The 19,129-nt window shown below is 40.0% G+C and overlaps 1 protein-coding gene across 1 annotated transcript in view; it reads left to right on the top strand.

Annotated features, from left to right (window-relative positions):
• ern1 (endoplasmic reticulum to nucleus signaling 1) overlaps positions 1–13,800 on the top strand; it is a 34,380-nt gene extending 20,580 nt beyond the window's left edge. Inside the window, exons 15-22 of the mRNA XM_084108883.1 lie at positions 757–946; positions 2,839–2,938; positions 3,953–4,152; positions 7,705–7,852; positions 8,871–8,998; positions 10,900–11,023; positions 11,201–11,268; positions 11,890–13,800. Coding sequence (XP_083965009.1) covers positions 757–946; positions 2,839–2,938; positions 3,953–4,152; positions 7,705–7,852; positions 8,871–8,998; positions 10,900–11,023; positions 11,201–11,268; positions 11,890–12,462 — 1,531 coding nt within the window. The 3' untranslated portion in view covers positions 12,463–13,800. The remainder of the gene's footprint in view (positions 1–756; positions 947–2,838; positions 2,939–3,952; positions 4,153–7,704; positions 7,853–8,870; positions 8,999–10,899; positions 11,024–11,200; positions 11,269–11,889) is intronic.
• The last annotated feature ends 5,329 nt before the right edge of the window (positions 13,801–19,129 follow it).

Genomic DNA, 19,129 nt, shown 5'->3' with positions numbered 1-19,129 from the left:
TACTTGAGGTCAGGAATCAGACACTTGTTATAGAATTACAATTTAAATTCCTCTTATCGATTCCTTTGTGAGCATTTCAATATGATTGTAAAGCATTCAAGCACGAGACGACTTGTTTTCAGGCGTGTGTATCAGTGTATTGGATCCGTGCAGCTCTTAAAGGGACAGTAGCCTAATATTCCTGCTGCCGTCTCTATAATAACACTCATCAAACAACAAAACACACACACAAAAAAAGAGAAAAATCACTCGTTCTTATAAATAACTTTTGTAACTATGTTTGTAATGTATATTATATTTATAAAGTGCAGTGTTATTTTACATTTGATTACAGTTTCTGTACCTGAATACCTGAAAATCTTAAAACACTGTTTATTTCAATCGTATCTTTGCGATATCTTTGCGATTGCTAATTTGTTCTCTTTTAATTACTGAGTGTTTACTTGTCTTTAATAATGCTTGACATTTATATTAGTGTTCTTCAGCCTGTTGATTTGTGTTCATGATATTCAGCTACAGTTACGTTTTACAATAAGACTAAATGTGAATATATTTATATATATTAACAAAAATATTTTTTGTTTTTACTTTATTGGAATCGAAATTAGGAATCGATAAAATTAAAACGATACCCAACGCAACTTTGTAGTGTTTGAATGTGCTTTCACTGTTTCAGATTCTGAGTCTGTGTGTGTTTATGAATGAAGTGCATTGTTAAAGCGCTGTATAAATGAAGGTGGCTTGACTGGGTTTCAGGGGTCAGTTTGATAACCGTCCCGTGGCTGTGAAGAGGATTCTCCCAGAATGCTTCAGTTTTGCTGATCGTGAGGTTCAGCTCCTGCGGGAGTCAGACGAGCACCCGAACGTGATCCGCTACTTCTGCACCGAGAGAGACCGGCAGTTCCAGTACATCGCCATAGAGCTGTGCAGCTACACACTGCAGGAGGTGTGACACACACACACACACACACACACACACACACACACACACAACCTGACCCGGCAGTTCCAGTTCATCGCCATAGAGCTGTGCAGCTACACACTGCAGGAGGTGACACACACACACACACACAACCTGACCCGTCAGTTCCAGTACATCGCCATAGAGCTGTGCAGCTACACACTGCAGGAGGTGACACACACACACACACACACACACACAACCTGACGCTTCACACATACACACACACACACAGCCTGACGCTTCACATACACAACCGGTCAAAGAACACATTGAATATTACAATGAAAATCGATTTTAACCACTTTTTTTTAAATGTCTAACACATATAAAAAAAAGATTAATTAATGTTGCCCTAATAATTCACTTGAGGCGAGACACTACAAACATAAAGAGATTTTGGGCTTTTTGGCTTTTCATAAAGTGATTTTTCAGACTAGTGGACAGAAAACATCCAAAATACACTTTAAACTGTATCTTTTAGAGCACTTCATCTATTTGCGTCTGTAGATTTCAATTACAAAGGCCATTTTCTCTTACATTGAGCCAGAAATCTCCACTTCAGCAGCACTGACATTTACCAAACTTCACAGTTTTATTCTTATTTATATTATGAAGGGTTTTACTGAGGGGTTTGTTCATATATAATTCAACATTTTATTCCTAAAAAAATGGCGAAAATGTATATATTTTTGGCTGTTGACAGTATTTTCTGATAAATAGATAAATCCAAAATCCCCTCTGTAAAAACCTTTGACTGTAATATTTTTTATTCACCGGGGGTGTCTCGCCTTAAACTGACACGGAAGAGCCTGATGATCACGTTATCCAGCATGATTAGAGAAAGTTCACGTCGTAATTCGTAGGAAGTCGTAATTCAATGGAAGCAGAAAGACACAAACGAGTCCATCTTTTCCACAGGTGTGTCGTTCCTTTACTGCAGGCAGGATCTTAGAGTTTTCTTCTTCGTTTAAGTTTATCCTTGCTGTTTTAAATTTCCCAAGCAGCCTTGAGGCCTTGATACACTTTAAACGCAATCGAAGAACGAACTGGTGTGACGTCATTTTGAACAAAATCAGGCCAAAGCGAAGTTCGTTTAGGGAGTTGAGAAACAGTTTGCGACAGCGAGATCTTTTGGAAACACCTTTGATTTAATATGTGGGTGTGGCTATGAGGCTCTGCCTTCTTTTATGCAATAGGTGGGTGCGGCTCTGAGGCTCCGCCTTCTTTATGTAATAGGTGGGTGTAGCTCTGAGGCTCCGCCTTCTTTTATGTAATAGGTGGGTGCAGCTCTGAGGCCCCACCTTCTTTATGTATTAGATGGGTGTGGCTCTGAGGCTCCGCCTTCTTTTATGCAATAGGTGGGTGTGGCTCTGAGGCTCCGCCTTCTTTATGTATTAGGTGGGTGTGGCTCTGAGGCTCCGCCTTCTTTTATGTAATAGGTGGGTGTGGCTCTGAGGCCCCACCTTCTTTGAGGTGTAAATCTTCTCTGGTTCAGTTCTTCTGTTGAGTCTGTCGAGGTCAGACGTCCACAAGCAAAAGCATGCACTGGAGAGCCGCTTTATAGTAGAAACTGAAGTTGTAATTCTAATTGAAAGAGACTCTGACAGTGGATTATATTATATATGTTTAATACAGTAAAGATGCTGCTTTAAAGCAATCTATCGCCGGATGTTTCTTAACGGTCACGTATTTCGAACTTTGTTTTACCCGTAAGCAAAGAATGAAGAAGAGCATCGTCACGAGTACATCAGAGCCTTAAATCTTGCCTAAAATGCTCAGTTTAGTTTCTGTTTTTAAGTCATGCAATGCAATATATTGTTGTTTATATTTAAATAATGCCTTATTACTTATTTACTTGTTTTGTTCTATTTTAGTATGTGGAACGGAAGGATTTTGACCGGCACGGATTGGAGCCAGTGACCCTGCTAGAGCAAACCATGTCTGGACTGGCTCATCTACATTCCCTGAATATAGGTAACCATCATCTGTGACATCAGTGACGCGTGTTTAAAGGAGTCGTTCACTTCAGAATTATAATTTCCTGATAATTTACTCTGCATCATCTAAGATGTTCATGTCTTTCTTTCTCCAGTCGAAAAGATATTAAGGTTTTTGAGGAAAACATTCCAGGATTTTTCTCCATATAGTGACTTCAATGGGGTCCAACGGGTTGAAGGTCCAAATGTGAGTTTCAGTGCAGCTTTAAAGTCTCGACACGATCCCAGCCGAGGAATAAGAGTCTTATCTAGACAGACCAGCGGACATTTTATAAAATAAAATAAACATTTATATACTTTTTAACCACAAATGCTCGTCCTGCACTAGTTCTGCAATGCGACACACATTACATAATCAGGTTGAAAGGTCAAGCGTGACCTAGGCGTAAGAACAGATCTAGTGTTTACAAAGCGAACGTGCAAAGACTAAAGTCAAACGCCATTTACAAAAACAAATACATAAATAAATAAAAAGCAAAACAACGATGTCGGACGATTTTGAAGTTGGAGGAGAAAATGAGATGGAGTTTTTCGCCCTATATTTCTGAACTGGAACACGCGTGACCTTTCAACCTGATTACGTAATGCGTGAAGCCGTGGACGTGCAAGATGAGCATTTGTGGTTAAAAAGTATATAAATGTTTATTTATTTTAGAAAATGGCGGATGGTTTGTCTAGATAAGTCTCTTATTCCTCGGCTGGGATCGTGTCGAGACTTTGAAGCTGCACTGAAACTCACCTTTGGACCTTCAACCCGTTGGACCCCATTGAAGTCACTATATGGAGAAAAATCCTCGAACGTTTTCCTCAAAAACCTTCATTTCTTTTGGACTGAAGAAAGAAAGACATGAACATCTTGGATGATGGAGAGTAAATGATCAGGACATTTTAATTCTGAAGTGAACTACTCCTTTAACTAGTCTGCTTTTTTAGGCTGAGTAATCAGTATAAATCTGTTGTTAACACTCGTGTGTCTCTCGTGGGTTGATAGTCCACCGAGATCTGAAGCCGCACAACATCCTGGTGTCGATGCCGAACACACACGGGCGCGCGAAGGCCATGATCTCAGACTTCGGGCTGTGTAAGAAGCTGGCGGTGGGCCGACACAGCTTCAGCAGGAAGTCAGGCGTCCCGGGAACCGAGGGCTGGATCGCTCCCGAAGTGCTCAGTGAGGACGCCAAGCACAACCCGGTGAGAGCTCAACCGTGTGTCGCGTTTGATACGGGTTAACCCTCGTGCATCAGTTTAAAAAAGTTACACAGGTGCATTGTGGACAAAAATGTCCCTGTCAAAAAACTGGGTAACACTTTATTATTTTACAGTGTCCTTGTTACATATGTTACATGTATTTATCATAGTAATAACAGTAAATTATGCATAATTACTTGCAACTCACCCTCAACCAAACCCTAACCCTATAGTAAGTACATGTAGTTAATTAATATTACTCAGTACTTAAATATATAATTACACCGTAACAATGACACCTTAAAATAAAGTGTAACCAACATCTGTCTTACAAATGTGAAGCTCGGGAGCACAGACTTAAGTTTGGTCTCATTTTAAAGAAGACCCTTGGCAGATTAAACATGTTTTCATAAAAAAGAAAAGCAAAGAAAAGCAAAGCCATAAATCTGAACAAGTCGTGTTTCAAGTTTGAGGTTGATATCTCAGGAAATGAGCTTTCAGTGAGAGTAAGTTTTGGCGCAGAACCAGATTTTCCCCATTAGATGCAGCAAAACTCACTGGGACACAGCGGCTGGATTTGAGATTTTGAATTTGAATTAGAATTTATTTTATTTGATCAGGGACAATGCACAAAAAACATTAGTCTAAAAAAGAAGAGATGTCATGTGCCAGGTTATAGCAAAAAATGCTCATTTCCACCCGCAGTCCCTGGACAGGTTGATATTATACTTACAAAAGTTCATAAAATATATACAGAATAATACATGAAATCATTACTTCACTCACATCATAAAAACACTCTCCACTTCAGGAATCTATCACTCACTCACTCACAGTTTACATCGTTCATTTCACAGTCATTCAGGTTTGCTTTGATAATAACCACTGTTTGGTCAGGCGTGTAAATGTACTATAGTTTGTGCATGAAATCATTTCTGAAAAGGCTCACTGCTTCATAAGAGAACGATTGTTGACCATATGTGGTTCTGCGTCTTGGAACGCTGCACTCTCCTCTGACTGTCGACCGTGTGGCTCTAGAAATTTTCTCCGAATTTAGTGTGACAAATTTTCTCAAAGGGGGAGCAGCGATGTTATGGATCATTTTAAATGGAGCAGAAATTTGATTATATTTAATGAGGTTTTCAAAACTCAAAATGCTATATTTACTTTGTACTTTACAGTGTAAAACCTGACGAGGCTTTTTATCATGAATTTTTTATGGCCCTTTTATATAATGATTCAAGTAATTTTAACAATGTTTTACACGCCTGAGACCAACTAGACATGCAATACAGAAGATGTGGGACAATCATAGTATTGAGGTATACATTTGAGGCTTCCGTAGTTAATGAATTTCTAATATGTTTATAGTTCATGAAATTAAATTTCAATTTATTACCAAGTTTTTTTTATGTGACTTTTAAAACCAAGGTTCGAATCAAGTATTAGACCTAAATATTTTGTTTCATTTACATTTTTAATTTTTTGTCCATTCACTTGAATTTCTTGAGTTAGTTGTAATTTATGTTACGTAATTTGCAGTTGAGTTTATCTCTCTCAAATATTACACACACACTTTTTCATTACACACATACAAACCACACTCTTGACATCCGTACCAACACACACACACAATTATAGCTGCCTAATTTATCCAATTGGCATAAACAGAAAACAGAAATAAAGTGAGTATTTGCTTTATAGGCCAGATCTGAGAAAATGGCACCATCTGGTAAAAGAAATGTAAAAATAAAAATTTTGAAGCCTTGCTAACAGAATGAAAGCCTCTTACATCATTTTATAGTTTAATGGCCCTGGGATTAAAAATTGCAGTTTTAATGGGTTTCAGTGGGGATATTTTTGTCCAAAAGATTTTGCGTTACTAGTGTAAGATAGATTTATTAAAGGAAATGGGGGTGAAATAGTAAAATTCCAATAAAAAATACACACCTGTGCCAAAGTCTATGCAGTTGGCATTAACACAGGCAAAATTATCAACAAAAGAAAAAACAACAATGAAAAAGACAAAAATGTCTCTAGGGTTTTTTTTAATCGCACTGCATATGAAGCCGAACTGGTGACCAAAAAATCTTGATCAGTAGTAATGTGATCCTGTTTCATCACAGTATTGTTAATTATGTATATACTCATTATAAACGTTGATAGTTTAATTAGGTATTTTGTATTAAGGCTATATGCTTCATTTATAAGTGCATTGGTATCAGAGTGTGTGTTTGAGTCTGATTTCCATTCTGAACGACTGCATTTAGCCCATGTTTCTGTAGTAATGTAATGAATTAAAGACTGTGGTGTTATCTCGTGTGTTTGCGGATGAATAACACATTTTTATTGAGATTTTATTGAGATTTATTGCTTGCCTTTTAATACATTGTATTTTTAGGGTATTTTTGCACTTTTTTAAAAATGCAGCCTATTATATTCGACAGGCAATTTTCGGTCCATGTTATTTCGCTTTACAAATTCGCTTCCTCAAACTCAAATCGGCTCCGCCCATAATACACTGACAATATATACACATTGAAAAATCATGAACTTAGATTAGTAAGTGCAATAAAAGTATTCATTCAAATTGAATTTATGATATGTAAGTAACTAATTTAGTCTCATGCTACAGTGTCACCAATATTCTAATTTGACCAAATTCTCAATAAATATTCAGCAATCCATATTCTGTGCCCTTTGTAGTTCCCATTGCAAATAGTAAAAATACCAAACTAAATATAATTTGAGACAAAAAAAAGCTAGTTGAATTGCACTAAATGCATTTCATTTACCATGCTTGCCTTTTAATGCATTGTTTTTTGGGGTCTTGCATTTTTTATGGGCTGAAATTCAACATGGTTGAATATTTAAGCTGTGAATATTTCAATTCAAAACATTTCACACACATTTTCATTTATTAAAAAAATCAATAATCCATATTCACCTTTCAGATTTCACTTCCAACGTCTGTTTAAAAACACAACCTATTATATTTGACGGGAAATTTTCAGTCCATTTTAATTCGCTTTACAAATTCAAATTCGACAGAAAATTCAACATCCGGGAATCAGATCAGTGGATATTTCACTGGTTTTGTCCGTCCTTCTGTTAGACTGTCTCACACATGAATTATGTTGAATATCTGTCAGCTGTTAAATTTAACTACACAATTAGACAATACCAGTTTAGATCAACCAATCACCAAGCAATGCTTCATTTTGTTCAGTCTGTGTGTAAAAAGAGCATTAGCAATGAAAGAAAAAACACTTCAGCAAAACATGGTCAGGTCAAAGTGTCTGAATCATTTCTGGTCCCAAATTTGTATAAATGTTACTGGTAGACACTGTATGAAGAGTTTTTGGGTATAATATGTCACAGTTTACTTTATTTTGCTCTCCACACTTACATAAATGAACTATAGTGTCCTGCACACACTAGTGAAAGAATATCAAAAATGATATCTGGTGTCTGAATAACTTTTGGTTTGACTGTACATGGAAAAGCTGATAAAGCTTTGGTTTATATATGTATTGTCCTGTCTCTTCTCGTCAGACGTGCACGGTGGACATCTTCTCTGCAGGATGTGTGTTCTACTATGTGCTTTCTGGAGGACAACACCCGTTCGGGAAGTCCTTGCAGCGACAGGCTAACATTCTGCTGGGAGCCTATTCCCTCGAGCTCTTACAGCCCAACACACACGGTACCACACACACTCAACACACACTGACCAACACACACGGCACTACACACACACACTCATATCACACCCTGAACAACACACACCAGCCCAACACACACGGTACTACACACACACACACTCATATCACACCCTGAACAACACACACCAGCCCAACACACACGGTACCACACACACTCAACACACACTGACCAACACACACGGTACCACACACACTCAACACACACTGACCAACACACACGGTACCACACACACTCAACACACACTGACCAACACACACGGTACCACACACACTCAACACACACTGACCAACACACACGGTACCACACACACTCAACACACACTGACCAACACACACGGTACCACACACACTCAACACACACTGACCAACACACACGGTACCACACACACTCAACACACACTGACCAACACACACGGTACTACACGCACACACTCATATCACACCCTGAACAACACACACCAGCCCAACACACACGGTACCACCACACACACACTCGTATCACACCCTGAACAACACACACCAGCCCAACACACACGGTACCACCACACACACACTCACATCATACCCTGAACAACACACACCAGCCCAACACACACGGTACCACCACACACACACTCGTATCACACCCTGAACAACACACACCAGCCCAACACACACAGTACTACCACACACACACTCATATAACACCCTGAGCAACACACACACTCACATCACACCCTGACCAACACACACAATCAAAGCACACCCTGACCAAACACACACACTCATATCACACCCTGGCCAACACACACCAGCCCAACACACACACTCATATCACACCCTGGCCAACACACACCAGCCCAACACACACACTCATATCACACCCTGACCAACACATACGGCACCACCACACACACACTCATATCACACCCTGACCAACACACACCAGCTCATTTTGGGGCAGAATGTATATCACAGACAGGTTTCTGATCATGTGATTGTTCATGCTGTTTGATGCAGAGGATATTGTGAGTCGAAACCTGATCGAGCAGATGTTGAGCCATGATCCAGAGAAGAGACCCTCGTCTGAGCGAGTGCTGAAACACCCCTTCTTCTGGAGTCTGGAGAAACAGCTGCACTTCTTCCAGGTTTGATAGTCAGACAAACTTGTTTATCCAGGAAAACACAGCTTTTGCAATCAATGCCCTGCCAAGATGGCACTGCAAACTCTCGAACCCACCAGGCACTGTTGTTGTCCGAACAACACAAAATATGAATCTTAAAATCTCAGCTTTTTAATGCATCTAACCACTTTGATCAACTCTTAATCAAACATTAATAATCATATTTTTCAAAATTACTTTCATAATCAACTAAAAATAGGTGTCATTTGAAAGCGTCTGGACTTTACAATGAGTGTAGACAATTTGATAAACTCCTAAATAGTAGCGAGTTATTTGCTGATAAATAGAAGACTTTTTTTTTTTCATAATTTATGAAAAACTTTTTTGTACTACGCACTGCAATATGTCAAATACATCATACAGGTCAGATAGTCGTGTGTCTTATGTCATTTCAACGGTCTACGGGTCTAATACAACAAGCCTAACTGTTTCGGGCTTTTTACTAAACTTGAGCGAGTTTTTGTACATGAAGCTTCTCAAGACCCATATGTAAATCATATACAGATGCTGAATTTATGACACATTTTCGCTCGTAACTTCATGAAACATGCTCCGATTGTGGGAAATGGCACATCGTTATTTACAGCAGATGAAACGAGTCCAAACTCAACATAATCCATCACTTAGAACTAAAGATATTCCTCATGGAGTTCTAACACAAAAATCCCACAGACGCACGTAGCCAAGTATATACTGATGAAGCTCTCGCGTTGCGTTTTCGCTCATTACTTCATGACGCATGCACAGATTGTAGAAAATGGCACAACATTATTTAAATGAACCAAACTCAGCATAATTCATCTCTCAGATCTAAAGATATTACTCTAAATATTTGTGTGTGACAAAAGATATTGTCACACACAAACCCTCACAGGCGCACACAGAGCCTTGTGTATAGATGGAGCACTGATGTCTCGTTTTCACTCATAACTCAATGAAGTATGCATAAATTGTGGAAAATGGCATATCATTATTTACAGATTGTTACAATTAAAAAGAGCCCAAACTCACCATAATCCATCACTCAGATCTAAAGATATTCCTCATGGACTTTTAACACAGGCGCACATCCAATGAAGTATATAGATGCATTGATGTGACGTTTCAGATCATATCTCCATTAAACATGCATGAATTGTGGAAAGAGCCCAAACACAACATAATCCATTGAGTTAATCACGAGATATTCCTCATGAAGTTATGCATACTTGGCTAAAAAACATGTCTCTCATCTTTCCGGGATGTAATGTGTTTTCCAATGTTCCCGGAACCGTCCGTGCTCGTTTTCAAACGTGGAATACCACAAAATATGTATCATCTTAAAGCTTAGAATCTCAGTTTTTTAATAATAATAATAATAAATTTATTTTGTATAGCGCCTTTAAAAGTAGCTTTCTCAAAGCGCTTTACAGACAAGCATAACAGCAAATGAATAAACACAATGGAAATACAAAACAAATAAACACATAAAATCAAGTTCATGTAAAAGCAATCCTAAAATAAAATGTTTTAAGAAGAGATTTAAAAGTCACTAATGTACTTGCTTCCCTGATGTCGGCCGGGAGAGGATTCCAGAGCTTAGGAGCATAGCATAATGCATCTAGCCACTTTGATAAATTTTTTAACAAGTGCCGAGTAGTCTCTCTAAACCAGAGTGTATCGCCCACCGGCGCCACCTAGCTACTAAAAAATTAATAATCATATTTTTCAAAAATACTGCTTTGATCAACTGCTTTTGATTAACTCAAACTAAGAGTTATTTGCTAATAAATATAATTTATTTTTTTCATAATTTATAAAATACTTTTCAGCAGCAGATTCTCCTAGAATGGGCAGTAAATGGCATATTTGGTGTTGTTTCGCAGGATGTGAGCGATAGGATCGAGAAGGAGCCGTTAGATGGACCAATCGTGAGGCAGCTGGAGAGAGGGGGGCGGGTCGTGGTCAAAGCTGATTGGAGGGATCATATCACTGTTCCTCTACAGACCGGTGAGCACTGATGCATCTGGATTACTGGATTTAATATTAGTTTTTTAATTCTAAGAGTTTGTAAATAGATTAACCACATGCAATTCTGCCATGATTGTCTAGTTTTAATTCCTGTTTGAATCTTAAATTTGATCATTTTGCTCTGCAAACCATTAAATTATAGTGTTCTTTCCACAGATCTACGCAGATTCCGTTCATACAAAGGCGGATCGGTCAGAGATCTGCTACGTGCCATGAGGAATAAGGTACATGAGTTTACATGTTTATAGCAACACACTTTACAGCGGCGTGAAATTATTTTTTGAGTTTCAACAACTAACTTCTAAATTATATTTATATGATGTGAAAGCAATGTGGCATAAAAGAGTTATGTGTTTTTTTCAATACATTGTATCTAATTGTTTTGTTGGTTATCACATATTTTACAAGTTTGAACTTTTTAGATTTTTTAAGCTTTTTTTCAAATCGCTGCTAATAAACCATCAGTAACATTAATTACTGTAACACTTTACTATAAGGTTCATTAGTTAACTACCTTAGTTAACATGAACTAAGAATACTTCTACAGTATTTATTAATCTTATTTAATATTAATTTCAACATTTACTAATACATTATTAAAATCAAAGGTTGTATTTATTAACATTAGTTAATGCACTGTGAACTAACATGAACAAACAATGAACAGCTGGATTTTAATTAAATAACATTAACAAAGATTAGTAAATACTGTAACACGTTTTGTTCTATTAATTGATTTGAATGCACAACTAAACTTTTGTAGAAAAAAAACATTTGCAAACCATTTCACAAAAACATCCTCTCTTCAGCGTCGTCTGAATTCTTTAATCTCTTTTCTCCTATAGAAACACCATTACCGAGAGTTACCCAGTGAAGTCCAGGAAACGCTGGGATCCATTCCTGATGAATTTGTCTCCTACTTCACCTCCCGATTCCCTCTTCTCCTGCAACACACACATCTGGCCATGCGTTCCTGTGCAGCGGAGCGACTGTTCCTGCCTTACTATCACTCTTCTGAACTGACTCTGATTCTGCCCACTCAGACTCCTCCCACAGAGACTCCTCCCACTCAGACCCCGCCCACAGAGACTCCTCCCACTCAGACCCCGCCTACTCTGAGACGGCCCACAGAGATTCCTCCCACTCAGACCCCGCCCACAGAGACTCCTCCCACGGAGACTCCTCCCACTCAGACCCCGCCCACAGAGACTCATCCCATTCAGACTCCTCCCACTCTGAGCAGGCCCACAGAGATTCCTCCCACTCAGACCCCTCCCACAGAGACTCCTCCCACTCAGACCCCACCCACAGAGACTCCTCCCACTCAATCCCCACCCACAGAGACTCCTCCCACTCAGCCTGAGCTCAGCACAGAGATGCTCATACAGACAGACCCACAGGAGGCTGGAGATCCGTAGAGTCACATGACCCGTTCACACACGTTTCTGGGATGAGTGTGTGTGTGTGTGCGCAGTCTGGGCCTGCAGTGTCTGGGCTGTGTCTTGCATCGCCATCGCATCTTTCAGTGCCTTACGTGCTCATATTTCAGATGAGCCGAGATCATTCGCCGGAGGAGGAGGAGAAACCCTGTAGTCATTCCTTCCTTCTTTAAGTGGAGGGATTGTTTCGTTGTTGAACACTTGAAGTGAACGCAAGAAATTCTACTGTGCAATGTTGAGAGAGAACGTGTTATTGAATATATATATATATTTTTGTACATATTTTGATCATTGATAATCGGTTGAAGTGGCCATTGATTGTGCCTTGTTTTTAAATGACACTGTGTCTCGGTTCTGAAGAGAGTCTGATGTTTGTGAGTTTTGCTTTATGCTTTTGCTGCTGAGAGATGTTAAAGGAATAGTTCAACCAGAAATGAACATTCACAGTTTCCATACAGCCTCCAAAATGACCAAACATAATCATAAATCCCAAAGTTAAGACATTATTCACTGCATTTCTTAATTCTCATTCAAAGTGAAAAGACGTCACACCCGATTTGACAACAGTAAAGCCAAAGATCATTGGTTCTCACACATCATGTGATCAATCACATCACAGCATGTCTAGATTATATGGAAACGTGGATCATGTTTGTGATCGACGACAAGGCTATATAATCCGTGCATACTCGGATAAAGCTATCGTATGGCTTCAGAAAACTTTCGCAACTACTTCTATGATACTACTGGTTATGAGCTATTCCTTCAATGTCTCTAACATAAAACCAACTGTATGACATTACAGGTATTACGCTTTCAGAAGTTCTGGATGTATACTTTCATGACAAACTTAAGGTAATTATCCTGTATTGTGCTCATAACTTCAGTCATCCACTTTTATATGTTGGCATTTTTTAACAAAACATGGTAAACTATGAATTCATTCCCGTGGATTCTGGATACGTTTTTTTTTAGTCTTTTTCTTAAATGGTTATTATAATGGAAAACTATTTTTCTTGGTTTTAGTGGACTCCAGATGTAAAAACTGTGGGCTTTTTGTTAGGAAATGCCAGGAAAGACTTTATTTTGTTTCACAGTGCTATGAAGACGTCTCTCCTGCAGATGTACAGTGCAGATACGGCATTGGGAGATGAAATGCTGCCGTTTTGAGCTGAAATATTCCAGATGGAGCTTTTATAATGTTACATGTTTTTTAATGTTGAGTATATATTTTTAAATGGCACATTTTGAGGGGGAAATGATTCAAATGCAATGCCTTTTTACATGTAGTGTTAATAAAAGCTGCTATTGTGCAAATCCAAGCGAGTTTTTACCATCCTCAGGAACTATATTATTCACCTTATTCACTCCACCCACCATCGCTCAGATATTGGACCTTTAGTTTAAATAACATGTTCTGTTTACACTGTGTATAATGTAATTGTGGAGATGTACGCATTACCTCATTGCAATTCACTAGTAAAGTAAAACAGAATGATTAGCACAAAACATTGATCCTGAAAATACACAGAGCTTATTAGCCTGGACATTTTTAAAGTGGTTAGATACAGCGAGTTTACACAAAACTCTGTTTGAATTTCATTTCAATTCTCAAGACCATTATTTAGATGTACTTTATCATCCAACAGCAAAACGATGCTGAACCAATCGGTCGTTTTTGACAAGACAAAACATCGAATCGTAATGTAGAGATGGATTTCTGTTGTTTTCCAGGCACAAGTTCTTGCATGTAATAGATTGAAGTGATCACATGACTCGATGGGGATCCTTCTTTCTCTTCTGTTCAGTTCTGCTGGAGCAGTTCTGGTCTTTGTCCAATGGGAATGGAAGGACAGGGAAGTAAATATCATTCAGTTATTTCACAATAGTACTGTACATGGGACATGGTATACAAGTGAAGCGTACTTAAGTCCACTCACATGCAGCAGAATGATGCACTAACCATTTCATGTTTGCTGGATTTGATGAATTTTCTTCAATTATTATCAATTCATCATATTTTAGATGTTGTAACAGTTGAAATCACTGACGATGATCAATATATATTCACACTCGCAATGCATCATATTCTGGTGTAGAATACAATCAATTCACTTAATGTTACTTAAAAAATATTTTATTTTTTATTAATTTTATTTCTTTCTAAAAATAGGCAATTCTATTTCTCTTTGCTTTCCCTATAGAAATGAACAGGCAGTTATCATAGCTAGGTTTGGTTGTATTGAGGCTGGGCTTAAGCATATAAATTAAATGATTAAATCAGGTGATATGTTAATATTAGCAGTCATTAATATTCATGAGCTGTTTGTGGATGGGCCACCATAGCTTGAGTTGGACATGAACAGTCCTGGTCTGAAATATTGGCACCTAAATATGAACAAGAAGCTTGTGAAATAAATCTGCATTGTTTATCCTTTTATTTTTTTTAAAAATCACAAAAATATAACTTTTCATTGACATATACAATTCAAAATGGATTGAAATCTCATTAGGAAATAAATGTTTTTCTCTAATACACATTAATGGCACCCTTTTATTCAATACTTTTTGCAACCTTCTCTTTCCAAGATAACAGCTCTGAGTCTTCTCCTATAATGCCTGATGAGTTTGGAGAACACCTGACGAGAGATCAGAGACCATTCCTCCATACAGAATCTCTCCAGATCCTTCAGATTCACAAGTTCATGTTGGCGCTTCTCCTCTTCAGTTCAGCCCACTCATCTTCTATAAGGCTCAGGTCAGGGGACTGAGTCGGTCATGGCAGAAGCTTCATTTTCTGCTCATTGACACATTTTTGTGTTGATTTTAATGTTTGTTTTGGACCGTTGTCCTGATGGAAGATCCAACCACGCCAGATTATAAGAGGCAGACAGGTTTTGATTTTTTATCTGCTGCTATTTTCTAGAATCTGTAATGCCATGTGTCTGAGCAAGAAGTCCAGGAGCAAAGAAATAGGCCCACAACATTAAAGATCCAGCAGTATATTTAACCGTGGGCATGGTGATTGTGATTTTTTTACCCTGTTTGCACCAAAGCCATTGGTGGGTTTGCTGCAAAAAAAAAAAAAAATTCATTTGACCACAGAACTCACAGAATTTGTTTTTGAAGGTCTAGTAATGTCTGACAACTGAAAATGCTGGAGTTTGTTTTTGGATGAGCAATGAGGATTTTTCCTGAAACCCTCCTAAACAACATGTGATGATATAGTAGTGGCTGTTTGAAATTTTATTTTTATTTATTTATTTTGGCCTTGATGGTGTATATGGGAACTTTTCAATGCTTTAGCTATTTTCTTACAGTAACTTTCTATTTTGTGGAGCTCAACAATCTTTTGCTGCACATCAGAACTATACTCTGTGGTTTTTCTCACTGTGATGGATGATTAAGGGAATTTGACCTTTGTGTTTCCTCATATTTATACTCCTGTGAAGCAAGAAGTCATATCTAGACAATTTCATGCGTCTAGTCACCTGGTCTTCTCTGCGAGTTTTAGACAAGACAAGATCCCCATGAAACACATGAAAGTGAATTGACAAGATTCAGACAACAAATTTGCAGATATAAAAATTAAAAATGAGACAGAGTATTGGTAAAAGGCTCTTGTAAATTATTTTTATCCTCATAGAGCACAGCATGATAGTTTCTAAATATTTCCCAATATTTTATTTTGATAATATATTTATACAGGATAAAATTGGTCAGATTTTCCAGCTTCCCTGGTTTCCCCAATGATGATGGCCCTAGTGTGTACAATCAACTTTCTATGCTTGGGATAAACAGATTACTCTCAAAGTTTTGAATAATATTCTTGATTGCTTGGCATATACTGCACAAATAATTCTTGAAAGAATAAATAAGGGAGCACTGGTCTAATGTACACCTTTACACCATTTTGTTAATTCATTTTTAATCTGGTATTTTAATCCACTGTAATGCACACATTTGAAAGATAAAAAATTATTGTGATTAAAACTTGGGTAACACTTTATTTTACAAGTGTCCTTGTTGCAGGTTACATGCATTTACTATCAGTGTTGTGGGTAATGCATTACAAGTAACATGAGTCATGTAATCAGATTACTTTTTTCAAGTAACTAGTACAGTAACGCATTACTTTTAAATTTACAACAAAATATCTGAGTTACTTTTTCAAATATGTAACATAAGTTCCCTTTCGAGAGGTCTCTCGTATTGCGCAAGTAGCTTATGCTATGGGAAAACTCCTTTTATCGAGAATATTGAAGGCTGCCCGGAGTGCGATGAGATGGCGAAGCCGGCGTGAGAGCCAGCCTCGACTCAGAGCTTCTCCGCGTGCTGACTAAGGCCGTCCAAGACCTCAGGCTCGAGTGGTCTCGGCCCGAGGAGCCTATGCGAGTTACACAACGAGCTAACGATGTTGTGGAAAGCACCGCATTCAGCTCGTGTCAAGCCCTCCCCCTCCTCCATGCTCTCGACTGTCGACGGCGCTGAGGGGAAAGGGTTATGAGAAAATTCCCCCCTCGAAGAAGCAGTGGCACCTTTGCCCGCCCACCGCTATGGGATGGAAAACTAAAGAACGACTCACTCATGTCTGTCCTCCAGGTCTTCAGGCCAAACTTCTCCGCTCGATGGACGAGTCTGGACCTGACCCGGAAGTTTTCAAGGACCTGCGCAGCGCCACAAACTTGGCTCTGCGCGCGACTAAAACAACCGCTAAACCAGCGCCGCCGGTCTCTCAGCCCCGCCCAGCGGTTGAAGTCCGCCACCGCTCTCGTTCTAAGAGACAACTTCAGTTCCCAGAACGCCAGGGACCCGGACCCTGACCCTGAGCCTCGGAAGCCTTCCTATTACTGTGACAGGAAGAAAAAGACAGTGGTTGAGTCCCGCCGTGGCCGGACCGCCCTCCAAAAAGCCATTTACACATCTCCCAGTCCCCTCTCTGGTTCAGGCGGCTGGAGATACCAGCATTGAAAGTCAATGAGTGTTTTTAAACACGCACACCTGCAAACAAACACCATTTTAAAGGAGACCCAAAAGAGCACTTTTCTGTCTGTTCCAAAAGCACTGTTCCCACAGTATCAGTTCCCCCTTTAGTTCACGCTGGAGATGCTCTAAATGTAGGTTGTGTGCCCACTATACAGTACGCACCCCTGCACAAAAGCACTGTCCCCACAGTATCAGCTTTCCCTCCGGCTCGCGCTGGAAGTGTAAAAAATGTAGGTTGTGTGCCCACTATAAAGTACGCACCTCTGCACATAAGCGCTGTTCCCGAAGTATCACAAACACAGAGCAGCTGGGTGGCTGGGTCCCTATCACAAAATGGCCCGTCCCCAGACATCACTCAGCTCCTAGCTATGCAGGGCAAGGCCTGGGAGGCCATCCCCGGGATATCAGAATGGGTGTTGAACATAATAAAACGAGGCTACTCGCAACAGTTTGCTCCCAGACCTCCTCTGGTCGAGACAACAGTGAGAAGCGACGTGGCTCACGTCCTTAGCACCGAAGTGTCGAACCTGTTAGCAAAAGGGGCTGTAGAGCCAGTCCCTTTATCACAAAGCGAGTCGGGCTTTTACAGTCGCTACTTCCTCGTTCCAAAGAAGGAAGGTTCGCTTTCGTCCGGACGGACAACATGTCAGTGGTGTCCTATATAAATTTCCAAGGTGGACTCAGGTCGAGCAACCTGTACACCATGGCCAAAAACATCATTATGTGCACAACCTGCACTCGCTGAGAGCGGCGCACGTGCCAGGCATTCTGAACCAGGGTGCGGATATGCTATCCACAAAGTTCCCCCAGGGGAATGGTCGCTTCACCCACGAACAGTTCAGCTGATTTGGAGCATCTTCGGTGAGGCAGAGGTCGAACTCTTCGCCTCAGAAGACAACGCTCGTTGCCAAACATTTTTCTCCAAAGACAGGGATGCGCTAGCCCACGATTAGCCAAGTCGCCCGCTGTATGCATTCCCTCCGGTCACAATGCTACCTCAGATCATCGAACGGATCAGGGAGAGCAGTGCTCAGTGATCAGTGTGCAGTGCTCTTGATAGCCCCTCTCTGGAAGAACCAGCTAGGTTCTCCGAGTTGACTCAGCTGCTGGAAACAGCCCCATGGCCGATTCCGCTGAGGAGAGACCTCCTCACACAGGCGAACGGGATGATCTGGCATCCCCGACCCGACTCCATGTATGGCCCCTCAACGGGTATCCGGGTTCCTCCCAGAAAGGGTACTGAAAACCATCACTGAAGCAAGAGCGCCCTCGACCAGGACCCCTACTCATGCGGAGTGCCAAAGGTGCTCTCCTTTTTATAAGAGCTTTTGGAATTTCGGGCCCAACGACTCCAGAGTCGTCCTTAAGCAGATATGTTCCTAAGGTGCGCTCCACTTCGTTCAGAGCACAGGTCATTTCGCTATCAGCTCTTCCCTCGCCAGTGGACGAAAGAGACGCGAATCTACTCTGCCCTGTCAGGGCTCTCAGAGCCTAATTAGAGCTTTCCCTAGGCTATAGTATGGGGCGAAGTTTTAAGCACGCACTACATTTTGAAAGGGGTTCCCATAGCGTAAGCTACTTACGCAATACGAGAGACCTCTTGAAAGGGAATGTCTCGGTTACTAACGTAACCTCGGCTCCCTGAGAGAAGGGAACAAGT

The sequence above is a fragment of the Abramis brama genome, assembly GCF_963993115.1.
Source record: "Abramis brama genome assembly, chromosome: 1".
In the NCBI taxonomy this organism is placed as follows: Eukaryota; Metazoa; Chordata; class Actinopteri; order Cypriniformes; family Leuciscidae; genus Abramis; species Abramis brama.
This window is presented reverse-complemented; position numbering and strand designations above follow the sequence as displayed.